Source organism: Lonchura striata, chromosome 4A (genome assembly GCF_050655825.1).
Source record: "Lonchura striata isolate lonStrDom1 chromosome 4A, ASM5065582v1, whole genome shotgun sequence".
NCBI lineage: Eukaryota > Metazoa > Chordata > Aves > Passeriformes > Estrildidae > Lonchura > Lonchura striata.
Window position 1 is genome coordinate 4,335,273 of NC_140742.1, and position 11,966 is coordinate 4,347,238.

Genomic DNA, 11,966 nt, shown 5'->3' on the forward strand with positions numbered 1-11,966 from the left:
GAGCAGGCGCAGCCGCCGCCGCCCCCTCAGACCCCCCCGCGCCCCCGGCACCGTCAGGGGACGGCGGGGGGACCCCGCTCCCGCCCGGGGCTCCGTGAGGGGACCGCGGGGGGACCCCGCTCCCGCCCGGGGCCCCGTGAGGGGACCGCGGGGGGACCCCGCTCCTGCCCCGGGCATCGCGGGGTGACCCCGCTCCCGCCCGGGGCTCCGTGAGGGGACCGCGGGGGGACCCCGCTCCCGCCCGGGGCTCCGTGAGAGGCAATGAGGGGAGTTCCCCCACACACCCGTCCCAGTGAGGGCAGTGAATAAAACACTCAACATTTAAATAGCTCGGGCAATAGTTTCAGTTCTGTGGGTCTCTTATCAGCGTGAAAACCCGACTTGCCTGGTTAAACGTGACAAGTAAATACAAAGTTGAACCAGTTTGTTAATAGACAAAACTAGTTAGGCTACAGACATGAACCTTCTTATAACAAGCATAGCAACTTGTTGTGTAAACTTTGCATTACTCTTTGTCACAAGATTGAGAGCCTGCTGTACAAATCTGAGCAGAGGAGGACTCGGGCCATGCTTGGTGCCTGTTCTGTGTCTTCTATTCCTCAGAGGAATCCAGAGCCGAGCTGTGTTTCCAAGTGTAGAGGCAGAGGTGGGTTCCTGGGAGATGTGACCCGAAGCCCCGAGATGCTGAGAGGGGATGCTGAGAGCGACCTGAGGGAGTGCGGGGGTGCCCCTGTCTGGGGCTCAGAGGGCAGAGCCACCTGGGGTCTGGGAGTCACCAGCACAGGGTGAGTGACCCAAGGTGGACGTCCTGAGATGGGCACCCCCGGTAACCCTACCGACCACAGCTGGAGTGCTGTGTCCAGTTCTGGGCTGCTCGGGACAAGAGAGACGTGGAGCTTCTATAATTCTCTCATCCTCCTGGACTTTCACCTCCTTAGCAGAGAACTTGGAGACTTATATTTGACCTTCCTCTCCTTTTTTTTTTTTTTTGTTTTAAAGAGTAAAGCCCCATAACACAGCACACAGCAAATCAGTAGGAAAGACATACCAGTCATTTTGTCTAGCTGTAGCAAGAGACAGACATTCTTAATGACAAAATAATTTCAAACTGCCCAATGCAATGAAAGGGAAAATACCTGGAAAAGGTAATGACAAAACTGAACACTGGGGGAAAATGGTGAGAGAGACTCGGTCTAGCCAGCTCTGCTCTTGCCAGCACCACGGGTATTGACAGCACTGCCTTTTCTGATCCTCCTACTCCTTTTGGGAGCAGTGGGGGAATATCAAGTTGAACACTCAAATTCTGTGGTTGCTCTGAGGTCGGTACAACAGAGCTGGATTGAGGTCAAGAACCACCACAGTTTGTCAGATTGTGGCACCACCGAGGCTGAGAAATGACAGAAAAAAAGAGATTCACTGACACAATTCTCTGACACCTTTGGATCTGAATTTCGGAGGTCAGAATGGTTTAAACTGATAGTCTGGGCTCTAAACAGATGTGCTAACACCGTTTCTGAAGATAAGAGAGGGAACCAGACTCACTTCTTTTATTTCTGACAGAATTTGCAGCAGCAGAAGTAAACCCAGTGAAATTTGCCCACTTTGCATTTTTGTTACATTGAGGGAAAACCAAAGATCAAGAAACCCTTTCTAAAATCCTTAAGATTCTGGTTTTGTCATATAGTTTCACATATTACCCAACACTAAGGAAAATGATTTAACAGAAATCGCAATGTAACGTGCTTCAGACTTTTTGGAAAATGGGAAATAAATCCCAGTCTTCAGTCTCTTTTAATTGTTACTAAGTGGCAAGGTGCTCAATCTTCAATAGCTTCATTTATTTTCCTTATTTACAAAAAAGTTACAAAGCAAGCCAGGGCAGTTTTAACAGTTTTAAAGGCAAACCATTCCAGCTGTTGGGATCAACACAGATGGAAGACAAAATAAAAAAGACAGGGGGCAAAGGAATGGGTCTGTAGGTATTTGGTAAATCTTGGGACAGAGAGAGGCCAAGTCCTTGGCTGTGTTTGTACCACACTGCCAGGGCCAGACCCTTGTGTGCTGCAGTATCAGCACACCAGCTGTATCAGTATCACCAGCTTTTCTTTCACAATTAGCCTCTGTGCCTTCTCTTTGCAATAACTTAGTGCTTTCCAATGAGGATGGCAATTTCCTCTGTGTCCCACCAGGCTCTCACTGCTCTCTCAGCACCTGGATTGTTCAGTGATCATGCAGCATTCCAAGACATTTCTGATATAGGAAGTACTTGTTCTTAGTATCTCTGTAAAGAGATTAGAATTAAATCAGTAGCATGACACACACTCCCTAGTATGCTTGCTATTAAAATAATCTGTATCTAATCAAACTACATTTTTATATATTTTTCTTAGTATGTGCTGCTTCAGAGTGTTCACTCACCAAGAGCTTTGGAAGATTATTTTCATGCAAATAACTGGAAGCATTACCACTGTGTGCACACAAACTGCAACAGCTTTGGAAATATTTAAAAACATTTCAGCAGGGTCTGTAACATTCCTGAAGAAAACACCTGCACAGTGAAAGGTGGCTGCAGGCTTTCTGTTAGCTCACATCTTTACTTAGTGACAAACACTATCAATTTAGTGATGATTTGTATTCAGCACCAGGATGGATGATATAATTAATGTACAGAACATGTAATTAATATGCAGAGCATGTAATTAATATGCAGAGCATGTAATTAATATGCAGAGCGATGTGATTGATACGTACCTGGTACTGTCTCGCCTCTGGATAAACTGGGTAAGGCAAACCCTCCCTGGGATAGTCAAACTCATCCCCCCGGGCTCGGGACTGAGGGAAATAATCTGATGCTGGATCTGCTGCCCTTAGAGGCTGAGCATACATGGGACTATATGCAGAAGAGAAAAACGTTATTAAAACCTTATACTGAAAATAGCACAAAGGATTAGTTTAAACTGATATATAAAAATATTAAAGCTCACTACTGCGTGCACGGCACTGAGGCAGTAATGTCTAAAAGGTCTTTTAAGTTAATTTTACTGTCAAACCCTCATCCTGCAAACAGAGAAGACCGAATTAATAGAAGCAGCTTTCTCTTTAAGGTTTTTTTTTTTTTCACAACAAACAATGCCACACCACCTAATTTTCTGTATTCCTACAATTATTTTCAAAATGGCTTAAATCCACCATAGCCATACCTTCAACATTTTCAACATTTATATAGAAAAAACCAGCCCTCCTTGAGGGACTAAAACATCAGCAAGCTCCAGCCTGCCTCTGCAGCAGAACCCTGTTGTGCTCTCACTGAGCTGCACCCTGGCAAACAAGTTCTCTGCAGAAGTTGCAGTAAGAGCTGCAGCAGTTGGTGCTGAGGGGGATTCAAGTGAGGAAGCACAAGCAGGGAACTGTGATTCTAAACAGTAATGAAATCAATGCCTCTGGGATTAGAGGAAAACCAGAGAAGCTTCTGGATAAAGCAGTATTTTAGGATTTGTATGTGAATAATCCAGTCAAAAGCTTTGCCATTACTGGACCTTTGTTGCTTGCTGTGCCACTGGCAAAGCTGCAAAGTCATTCTGAGTCTCCAAACCAGGGCATAAAGTGAGAATGAGCAAAAATACAAAGACAAAAAATAGCAGTATACCTGTAATTCTGCCTTTGATTTGGGATTGAGGCATCATTAAAATCTTCTATTTTCAGTACAACTTTTGGAATTTGTCCAACCCAGGCATCCTGTGTGTAGGGGATTGGGTGGTTACACAGAGCAGAATGACAACAAATTAGAATAGCCAGTTCTCCAGGTACAGAATGTTAGAAGGTATAAACCAGTTTTTCACTTACAAAATGCAATGTCTAGGCTACAACTCAGTCTGGGGGCTGAGAAAACCCTAATTCCTGCAGCCCCGACCCAAAAAGATTCCTTTTACAAAGGGTTTTCTTCCCCACCAAACTGCAGGATTGGGTCTGATTCACACCTTGGGAACAACAGCATCAACAGGACTAAATTCTGAATTAGTTAAAAATTGAACAGCACCATCTCCTGGTAAAGGCAGGCTCAGATCTGCTGCATTGCCAAGCTATCGATACTCTACAGATGGATTTAGCAGAAAATAATGTAGCGAACTAGATTATTTTCTCCCTTTTCTCAAACAGCATTCAATGTCTCCTTCTCATACACTGTGTGCTCCTTAATATGTAAAATAATCCCTTGAGGTACCAAATGAGGAAATGAACATACACACACACACACAAATATTCCCTTTTGGTGATTCTTTACATTGATTTTAAATGGTATTTATCCATCTTTTCTCTTGACACCCACTAGTTCAAGCCATGATCTCTGCTACACCTTGCATATGGAGAAAACTGGAACAGCAGAGCACATTCTCTTTTTAAAGCTGGTCTTCTTACTGGCCGAAAAATGGAAATAGTTGTTTGAGCATCCAGTAAAAATAATCCCTAGTTCTTTGTTTTCTCCTACGCAAAATTAGTTTCATTTAATCCTCGATGCAAGTTTCACTTTCTCACATACATTCAGCTGATCTTGGAAATCGGATGCTAAGAGACTTTAAACTCAAACTCCCTTTTTTTTTTTTTTTGCTATTCCCATTTCGTTGTGCTGAATCACCATGCCTGGGGGCTGTGCTGTGCCCCCTGTGCCACCTCTTACCCCGGCTGGCTGACGGTGCCCGTGCCCCGGGCTGGCAGCTGTGTCAGTGCTGAATGCAGGGTTCTGCTGTGCTCCACTGTATGGAGGCTTTGGCTGCTTCCTGGGGGAACAATGGGAATTCAGAGCATTAGCAATGGTGAGGGTCTTGACAGATGTTTTTGGTGCTGCAGATTGGTTCAACAGCCATGTCAGAGCTTTAGATGTCCTGTGGCGATAGCTGTACAAGAGCTGGGTATTATTACAGCTTTCCTATGTTAGAGCAAGTGCCAGTGACACACTTTTGGGGCTCAGTGACAGAGGAAAAAACCCATATTGTCTGTGTACTTGGGAGAGGTGTCACTGGGAAAAAGTGCTGAAAGCAAAAAGCAGCTCAAATTGCCAATATCTGAAACCCAAGAGTGGGAGGAATCGTGTTTAAACACCAAGCCTCTTGTCAATGGTTATCAGTCTTACTTCTTTCTTTTTAGACCTGTGGAAAAAATCCCTAAGAGCAAATAAATCAGAAACATGCATTTGCTAGTGTTGGATTTAAGTAGTAAATGTACTTATCAATCTTTAAGGCTTGTCTGGTGAGTCCTAAAGAAAAGCAATGACTGAGAGTGAGGTGGGAAAATGCTGAGTAAGTGCTGAGTGCTCAGGTAAGATGCTTTGAGTTAGTTTTAAATTGTATAAATAGTATTTTGGCAGTATGGCAACCTTGTGCTTTTAAACATCCAGAGGTTAAAAATTAACCAGAATACCAGACTCCTTTTGCTGTATTTCCATTTTGAGTACAAAACTCCTTCTAAGTGCACTTACCCAACTTTTTTAATTTTCAAGCAGTAGACAGCAGAAAATATTACAACCACTATGACAACCAGTGCCACTGCAGGAAGAGTAGCCACTAAAATGAAATCCAGAGTGTTCCAAAGGTGGTTACATTTGGGGCCCATGTACCAATACTCCTTCCAGCCTGTTCTGTAGTAATCACATCTGCAAATAGAAACATTCACTTTTAGCAAGAGCATTTTAATTCAAAAGCAAGCAATACCAAAAAAGTATAGTATTTTGCTATATAATTATTTATTATTCAACACTGCAGGGGCCAAGAGAGTCACTATTTTTCCTTGATGTTTAAAGGTGTTTTTTATCTTAGTTACACCCATCTGTTTCCAGATTTGATGCAAAAACACTTTGCCAGGCTCTGAGTAACCAAGTCCGAGTTAACATTTCAGGAGTCCAAGATAAGAAGCTTTGTTGGGAACAGGATGCATTCCCTAAATCATGGCCTGGCTCAGGTCAAAGGTCTTTTTGCTGTCAGCATGGCAAAGCTGCTGAGTGGGAGTGAAACCTCACATTTCTGGCTGTCATTATGACACAAAGTTTTTAAAAGGAAAAAAACCCCACTACGTAATGGAGAATAGAACATTAAGATGTCTAATTTTTTTTAACTCAAAAGAAAATGTGATCAGCCTGAAAAAAAAAAAATGAACTTGCAATTACACAGCTAATTCAGTTTTAAAGTAAAATAGTTGAGAGAACAGGGAGCCTGTAAAAATTGAGGATTACAGTGATTACCTACATTAGGAATGACATAGCCCACACATATATTTAAAAAGAAAACACTATGCCCAAATCCCAGATTTGATGCTTTTTATCAGAGCTATAAGCTTATGCAGATTGTGAATGAAGATCAACATTTATTTTCATGGATTACTTTGGAGGATCTAAATTTAATTCATAATTTAGAATATATTTGACATTTACATGGTGTATACTTAAACAAACAAACCAAGCCCACATACTACCTGCAAAAAGGTTTTCCATCTTTACATTGACAAGGAACATTTTTAGGACAGAATTCATCTGTATTACCCAGACAGGCCTCAAAGTCCACAACTCCACTGCAGTTGGCTGTGAATTAAAACAGAATTATTTAATGCAATTATACAGTAACATACTGTCAGTGGGCTGTGTTGCTAATTACACCAAAAATTCATGCTTCATATGTACTCTGTAGATGATACTAAATCTTACTTTCCAGTGACTTGTCCCTTGAAAATTTTGAAGCTATTTGAGAAATGAAAATTTACCTGCTTAAATTACTTTACCCTGAATCCAGGGTGAACCCATCCTCCAGGAAATTGTATGGCTTGTGTTGTTATGGTTTTTAGTCTCATAATTTAAAGTGTGATTGTGTCTCAATTCCACAATATATCATCTCTGGCTTGTTGACAAAGACTAAAAGTCATGAGACTCATTAGAGATTCCAACCTTCCAGTTATAATCCAAATTAGAACCTTTTTGTGCGTTTTGCAATGGGATTATTCCTTGGCTTAGCCTACAAAAGGATCTGGTTTGCATTAATGTTGGTTCTCCTCTATCTCTTTTGCTGTGTAAACACTGGGCTGTAAATTATGTTCCAGAATCTGAGTGTTTACAGTATTTCACAGGTATTTGGCTGGCTAAAAACAACTCCCTCAGCAGCCTGAATCATCATCAAACACCAGCACGTTTGGCACTCCCACCCTACATCCTTGGCTACCTGTTCTCTCCTGCTCAGCACTCGGACTCAACGCCAGGCACCAACCTGAACACACAGAAAAGCCCCCAGAGTGCCACCAGAGCCAAATCTAATTGTGCACAACTCTTCCCAGTGAGAGGAGCCACAGGCAACTGCTGGAGCAGCTTTAATGGCACTGTCACTGTCAGAGAGACTTCTACCAGAACAAACTTCTGACTGCTGCATTATTAGCCAGAGGAGCTGTGCTGGGAGCAACCTGCACTGCAAAAAGAGATGGAAGCCTCCTTCCTTTCCACTGTGCAGGACCATCTCATCCAACATTTGCTGCTTATCAGAGATAAATCTAAATGATTACAGTGACCAAGGCTTGTACCAATCCATTTACACACGCTGCATGCTCTCCTCTAAAGAGGCATCAGCACTGGAACATTTTCCAAGAAAACCTAACTACAGGTATGTGTTATGGCTATAAAGTACAGAAAAATGAAGAATTCCAAATAGTATTTGGCATAGTTCATCTGGGAGATAAGCAATGTTTTTAGCTCCCTCTGGTTAGTAAAACAATTACAATTCTTTTAGCAATGATACAAAATCCTGAGGCAGCATAAAATCACCAGTTGTGATTCTGCTGGGAGAGAGGGAGTGTGTGCTCTTTGCTATTAATGCTCTAATATTCCATGTGATAAAGGAACTCACTGCTGAGCTCTTCAAAATACTGCGGTCTACATAAATGCCAAGTTAGCCTTCAAGTAGTAACTTGTTTTTGCAAATGAAAGTTTAGAGTAGCATTAAAAAATTCCTCAGATCACAAACCAAAACTCTTATTAGAAAAATAATAACTGCAGCTGGTTTACCACTATTGACTTAGGGATACCCAGTTACAAGTAAGTGGTAGCTACCAGGTACAGAACAGTGATGATAAAATAAATAAATATATAAATAAAATATGTGGGAAATCTTCCCATAAAATAATTGCAGGCCAATATTGGTCTAACAGAATCAGAAACAATTAAATTACTTCACTCCTCACTTAAAATAAATTTTCTACCAGTGCATTCTGATTGTCATGCTCTTAATTATTGATGATTTTCTCCCTGTTAGTAGCAAAAAAAAAGTCTAAGAATACTTGCTATAAAAAAATACACAATTTTTTAACCCATATACAAAGTGGTTTTTCCCCCACTGAAAAAGAACCAAACCATTTAACTAATTTAAAACCACCCTTCTGAAATTCAGAGACTGACTCAAAAGGATCCCAACCCATCAGGATACTGAGCTTCAGATGTAATTAATTAATATGGCTGTAACTTCTTCCCTGTGACACCAAACACAGGACAGCAGCTCTCTCACCAAGGTTTTTACATTTGCATTGTTTTGCTGTTATTTCAAAAGCCTAAGGAGAATTCCCCAGCAGCAGTCCCCCCCAAGGGACTGCAGTGCCCCAGCAGCTCCCCAGAGTGCACATGGCCACGTCCCTGCTCTGAGAAGCCACAAAGCAAAATTCCAGCAGCTCTTACGTTGTGAAGCTTCACCCAGCAAGGGGCTGCCCAGGACCAGGACACACAGCAGGACTTTCAGAAAGGACATCCTGGGCCTTTTCTTCCAGACTTTGCCAGCAGCAGAATAAAGTTCCCTTTCTGCTGCTGTGGATTGTGGATTTTGAGCTTGTTTTACAGCATCCTTCTCTATCAAGAATTACTAATTAACTTAAAACTGATACAGCTTTCTGATAACATACTCAACATATTTTCCTTTATGAAACTAGGTAGTTTCATAAAAATATCTCATTAATCTTGCTGTTTCTGAATTTTTTAAATCAGATGTGAGGTATTCATTTAACAACCTAAATTTCAACACACTAAGGTGTCTGTCAGGACCCTTTCTCCCTTCTCCTTTTAGGCTTATATTACCTTTTACAGATAAACTTGGACTGCATTTGCAGACGATTTCCTGGAACAGGCATTGTTTTTAAAGACAAAGCCATGGTCTTGAAGCCACCAAAGATGGATGTGATAGGAAGGATGGAATCCTGTAATTGGATGTATATACCATTAAGTTTTGTTGATTAATTTTTCATTTTTCTGAGAATAGAAAATACCCAAGTGGCAAGGATGAGTGATGACAGAACCTCACACCTTAGCACACACCCTGTCATCTTTCTTCTTTATTTAGAGTCCTTAAAAATTCTCAACATTCACTGCACAAGAAGAAACGGACACTGTGGTCACCCCAAACACTACCCAGGTTACACCCAAATTTTGTGTTTAACTGCACTGAAGCTGAAGTTAGCACAAGCATTGTTCCTAGCACAGGGCTTTCAAAACTAATTCATAACTGATATAATCCCAATGTGGATTTCCTAATTTGACAGGAGCTGGCTGCTTATGCTAACATGCCAAGCATGTTACATTAACAGCAAAAGGTAAACTTTAACCTTTGCTTTTCAAAGGATAAATAATGATCTCTAAAAATCAATGCCTAGCAAATTCTTGAATACTGCTTTGGCTAAAGCCCAACACTTAATATTACAGCAGTAGATAAGAGATTCTCAGTCCTGACAGAAAATTACTTTACAACAGACCACAATAAAGAAATTAGTATTTACCTCAAGTGAAAGAAATTGCATGATCCTTCTTCAGATGTAAGGCAGAAGTGTGAAGAAGCAGTTCCTGCAGATGCTCCATTCTCCTGCTGACAGGGAATTCCCCTCTGGCACCAGCTCTCAGCTGCTCAGGGGGAGCCCCACGTTGGCTGATGACCAAACACCTTTACCTGGGCTGTCAGATTTGGTTCAAGGATGCAGAAATGCAATGGGCAGTTTTTCCCTTGGGTGAGATGTTTTAATGTAGCAAAACAAAGCCCAGACCCTTGACTGTGCTACATCACTGGCATTTATTGGATGCAGAGGGTTTGGACCTGGCCTCAGGAAGGGCTGCAGAGGCTGAGGTTTCTGTTTTCAGTGCCCACTTGAGTAACAGCAAATAAACCCAGTGCCAGCAGCCCTGAACAGCTGAGAGCTTTGTACTGCACAGCACACCCATTTCCTCCTCTTATTGTCTGAGTTTCTGGAGCTCAGCACAATCAAGAGCCAAGTAATGCATTCTGTAACATCCAGGCTCATTTAATTTCTTCAAAGAGAGACACAGAAGTAAATCAAAGTTACTGACCAAAATGAATGGTGGAAGATGGAACTGCTCATAATCTTTAATCTTAACTCATTTCAGAGCTGGTTCGAGGTGGCTGTGGAGACCAGTCTCTCCTCCTGCAGCATTGCAGGGGTCCTGAGAGTGAAACAAACTGAGCTCAAGCTATGGATTCCCAAACACTGGTGTCAGGACTGCTACAAAAAGAGCCCAGAAAAGATTACCAAGGCTTGAAACCATGACAGGCTCAGTTTACACCTATTCCCTGGTCACAGCAATGGAATTTCTTTCAGCTGTTGCAGCAAAATCCATCTCCTATGTCTGCAAACAGAAGGACAAAGGAGTAACTGCACCTTGAACAAGGGTGTTTGCCTCTGCCCACAGTGAACCCAGGGTTTCACTGGGGTTGTCCACACAAAAGCACATCAGGGGCAGGAAGAAAGACACACTGTCTTCTAGGATGGCTTCAGTCACAGCCTTTCCTGGCTGCAGCTTGCCATCAGCACATAGCTGAGCTTGGTTTCTGGGAATCCTGCACTTTAAAATAAAAGCCACACACACTCCAGTGCCTACTGATTGTCCTTCTCTAAAAAGTACTGGCTTTGTGGGACCCCACTTTCTTTTGGATTAAAAATATGTTTTCAGCATTTCACTAAAATACTCCAAACTTCCACTACAAGGTAACAACATTGCTGCATTTCAATACCTTTCCAGTATCTCCCAAGCTGTTCAAGAATCACAGGGACAATGTGCCATTAAAACAGCCCCATTACTCATTCACACAATTCTCCTCCTTTCGAGTAATTCACTCTTTAGGTTACAACATAGATTACATAATTTATGACCCTTGCTTGGCAAATTATCTGAAGACTGGCTGGCACAGTCACACTGAGACACACACATTTACCACCTGCTTCCTTCTTGAACTGTATCACTCCTCCAGCATGGATAAAAACTTTAGTTTTTTCCAAGTCCTGAACTACACCATTCTTTAGGAAAAAAAAATCCCAGAGAAGAAAATGGAAGCACAGCTCAAAATTTAGGCCACTGAGCACTGGTCTGTCCTACGGCTTCAGGGATTTCTTCCAGGAGTGATTCAGTACTTCAGGGGTGACATTTCCCCCCCAACATTAATAAACAAGTGTGACTTAGTCATTATAAATGAACTCTCAAAAAGTACTTGAAAGGAATTGACAATTTTCCTACATATGAAAACAACAGACAAAAATTAAACTTAGTTTTTAAAAAGTATCTTATTGCCCTTTATTTCCAGGTGCTTTGCAGCAGTATGCCAAAATAAAGTATCACAATCAGTTTCATGTAAATAAAAAATTAATATCAACAAGCTCCAAATCACTCTACATTGAACACAATCAACTATAAATAAAACCCCCATGCATTAAAGCTATTTCTGTATTAAAAAATACCATGTGACCCCATTCTTTAAGACATTGATTTTTTCACAAATATATAACTTATATAAAAATTATAATATATATTATTACTTTTATGATGTTACTGTATTATTGCATTGTGAAATAAACTTAAGTGACTCTTAAGGATACATTTGAGAGGCATTTCAAAGTGCTTCACTATAAATTAATAAAATCATGTCTCACAATAAAACTTTTCCCATGTTTTATGTTAA

At 41.4% G+C, this 11,966-nt stretch overlaps 1 protein-coding gene across 1 annotated transcript; it reads right to left on the reverse strand.

Annotated features, from left to right (window-relative positions):
• Positions 1 to 1,510: 1,510 nt before the first annotated feature.
• Positions 1,511 to 11,413, reverse strand: LOC144247106 (uncharacterized). The gene is made up of 7 exons (XM_085570572.1): positions 8,693 to 11,413; positions 6,460 to 6,565; positions 5,471 to 5,644; positions 4,673 to 4,772; positions 3,647 to 3,735; positions 2,752 to 2,890; positions 1,511 to 2,281 (listed from the first exon to the last, which is right to left on the reverse strand). Exons 1-7 carry the CDS (start codon positions 8,760 to 8,762, stop codon positions 2,273 to 2,275), a joined length of 687 nt encoding a protein of 228 aa, XP_085426698.1. The 5' UTR covers positions 8,763 to 11,413; the 3' UTR covers positions 1,511 to 2,272.
• Positions 11,414 to 11,966: the final 553 nt, after the last annotated feature.

Excerpts from the sequence above, each read along its gene's own strand:
- LOC144247106 (XM_085570572.1), bottom strand. The coding sequence starts at position 8,762 with ATGTCCTTTCTGAAAGTCCTGCTGTGTGTCCTGGTCCTGGGCAGCCCC. Across the intron at positions 6,566-8,692 it reads GCTGGGTGAAGCTTCACAAC|CCAACTGCAGTGGAGTTGTG; the intron begins GTAAGAGCTGCT and ends TTTAATTCACAG. Across the intron at positions 4,773-5,470 it reads TTGAAAATTAAAAAAGTTGG|GAAGCAGCCAAAGCCTCCAT; the intron begins GTAAGTGCACTT and ends TTGTTCCCCCAG.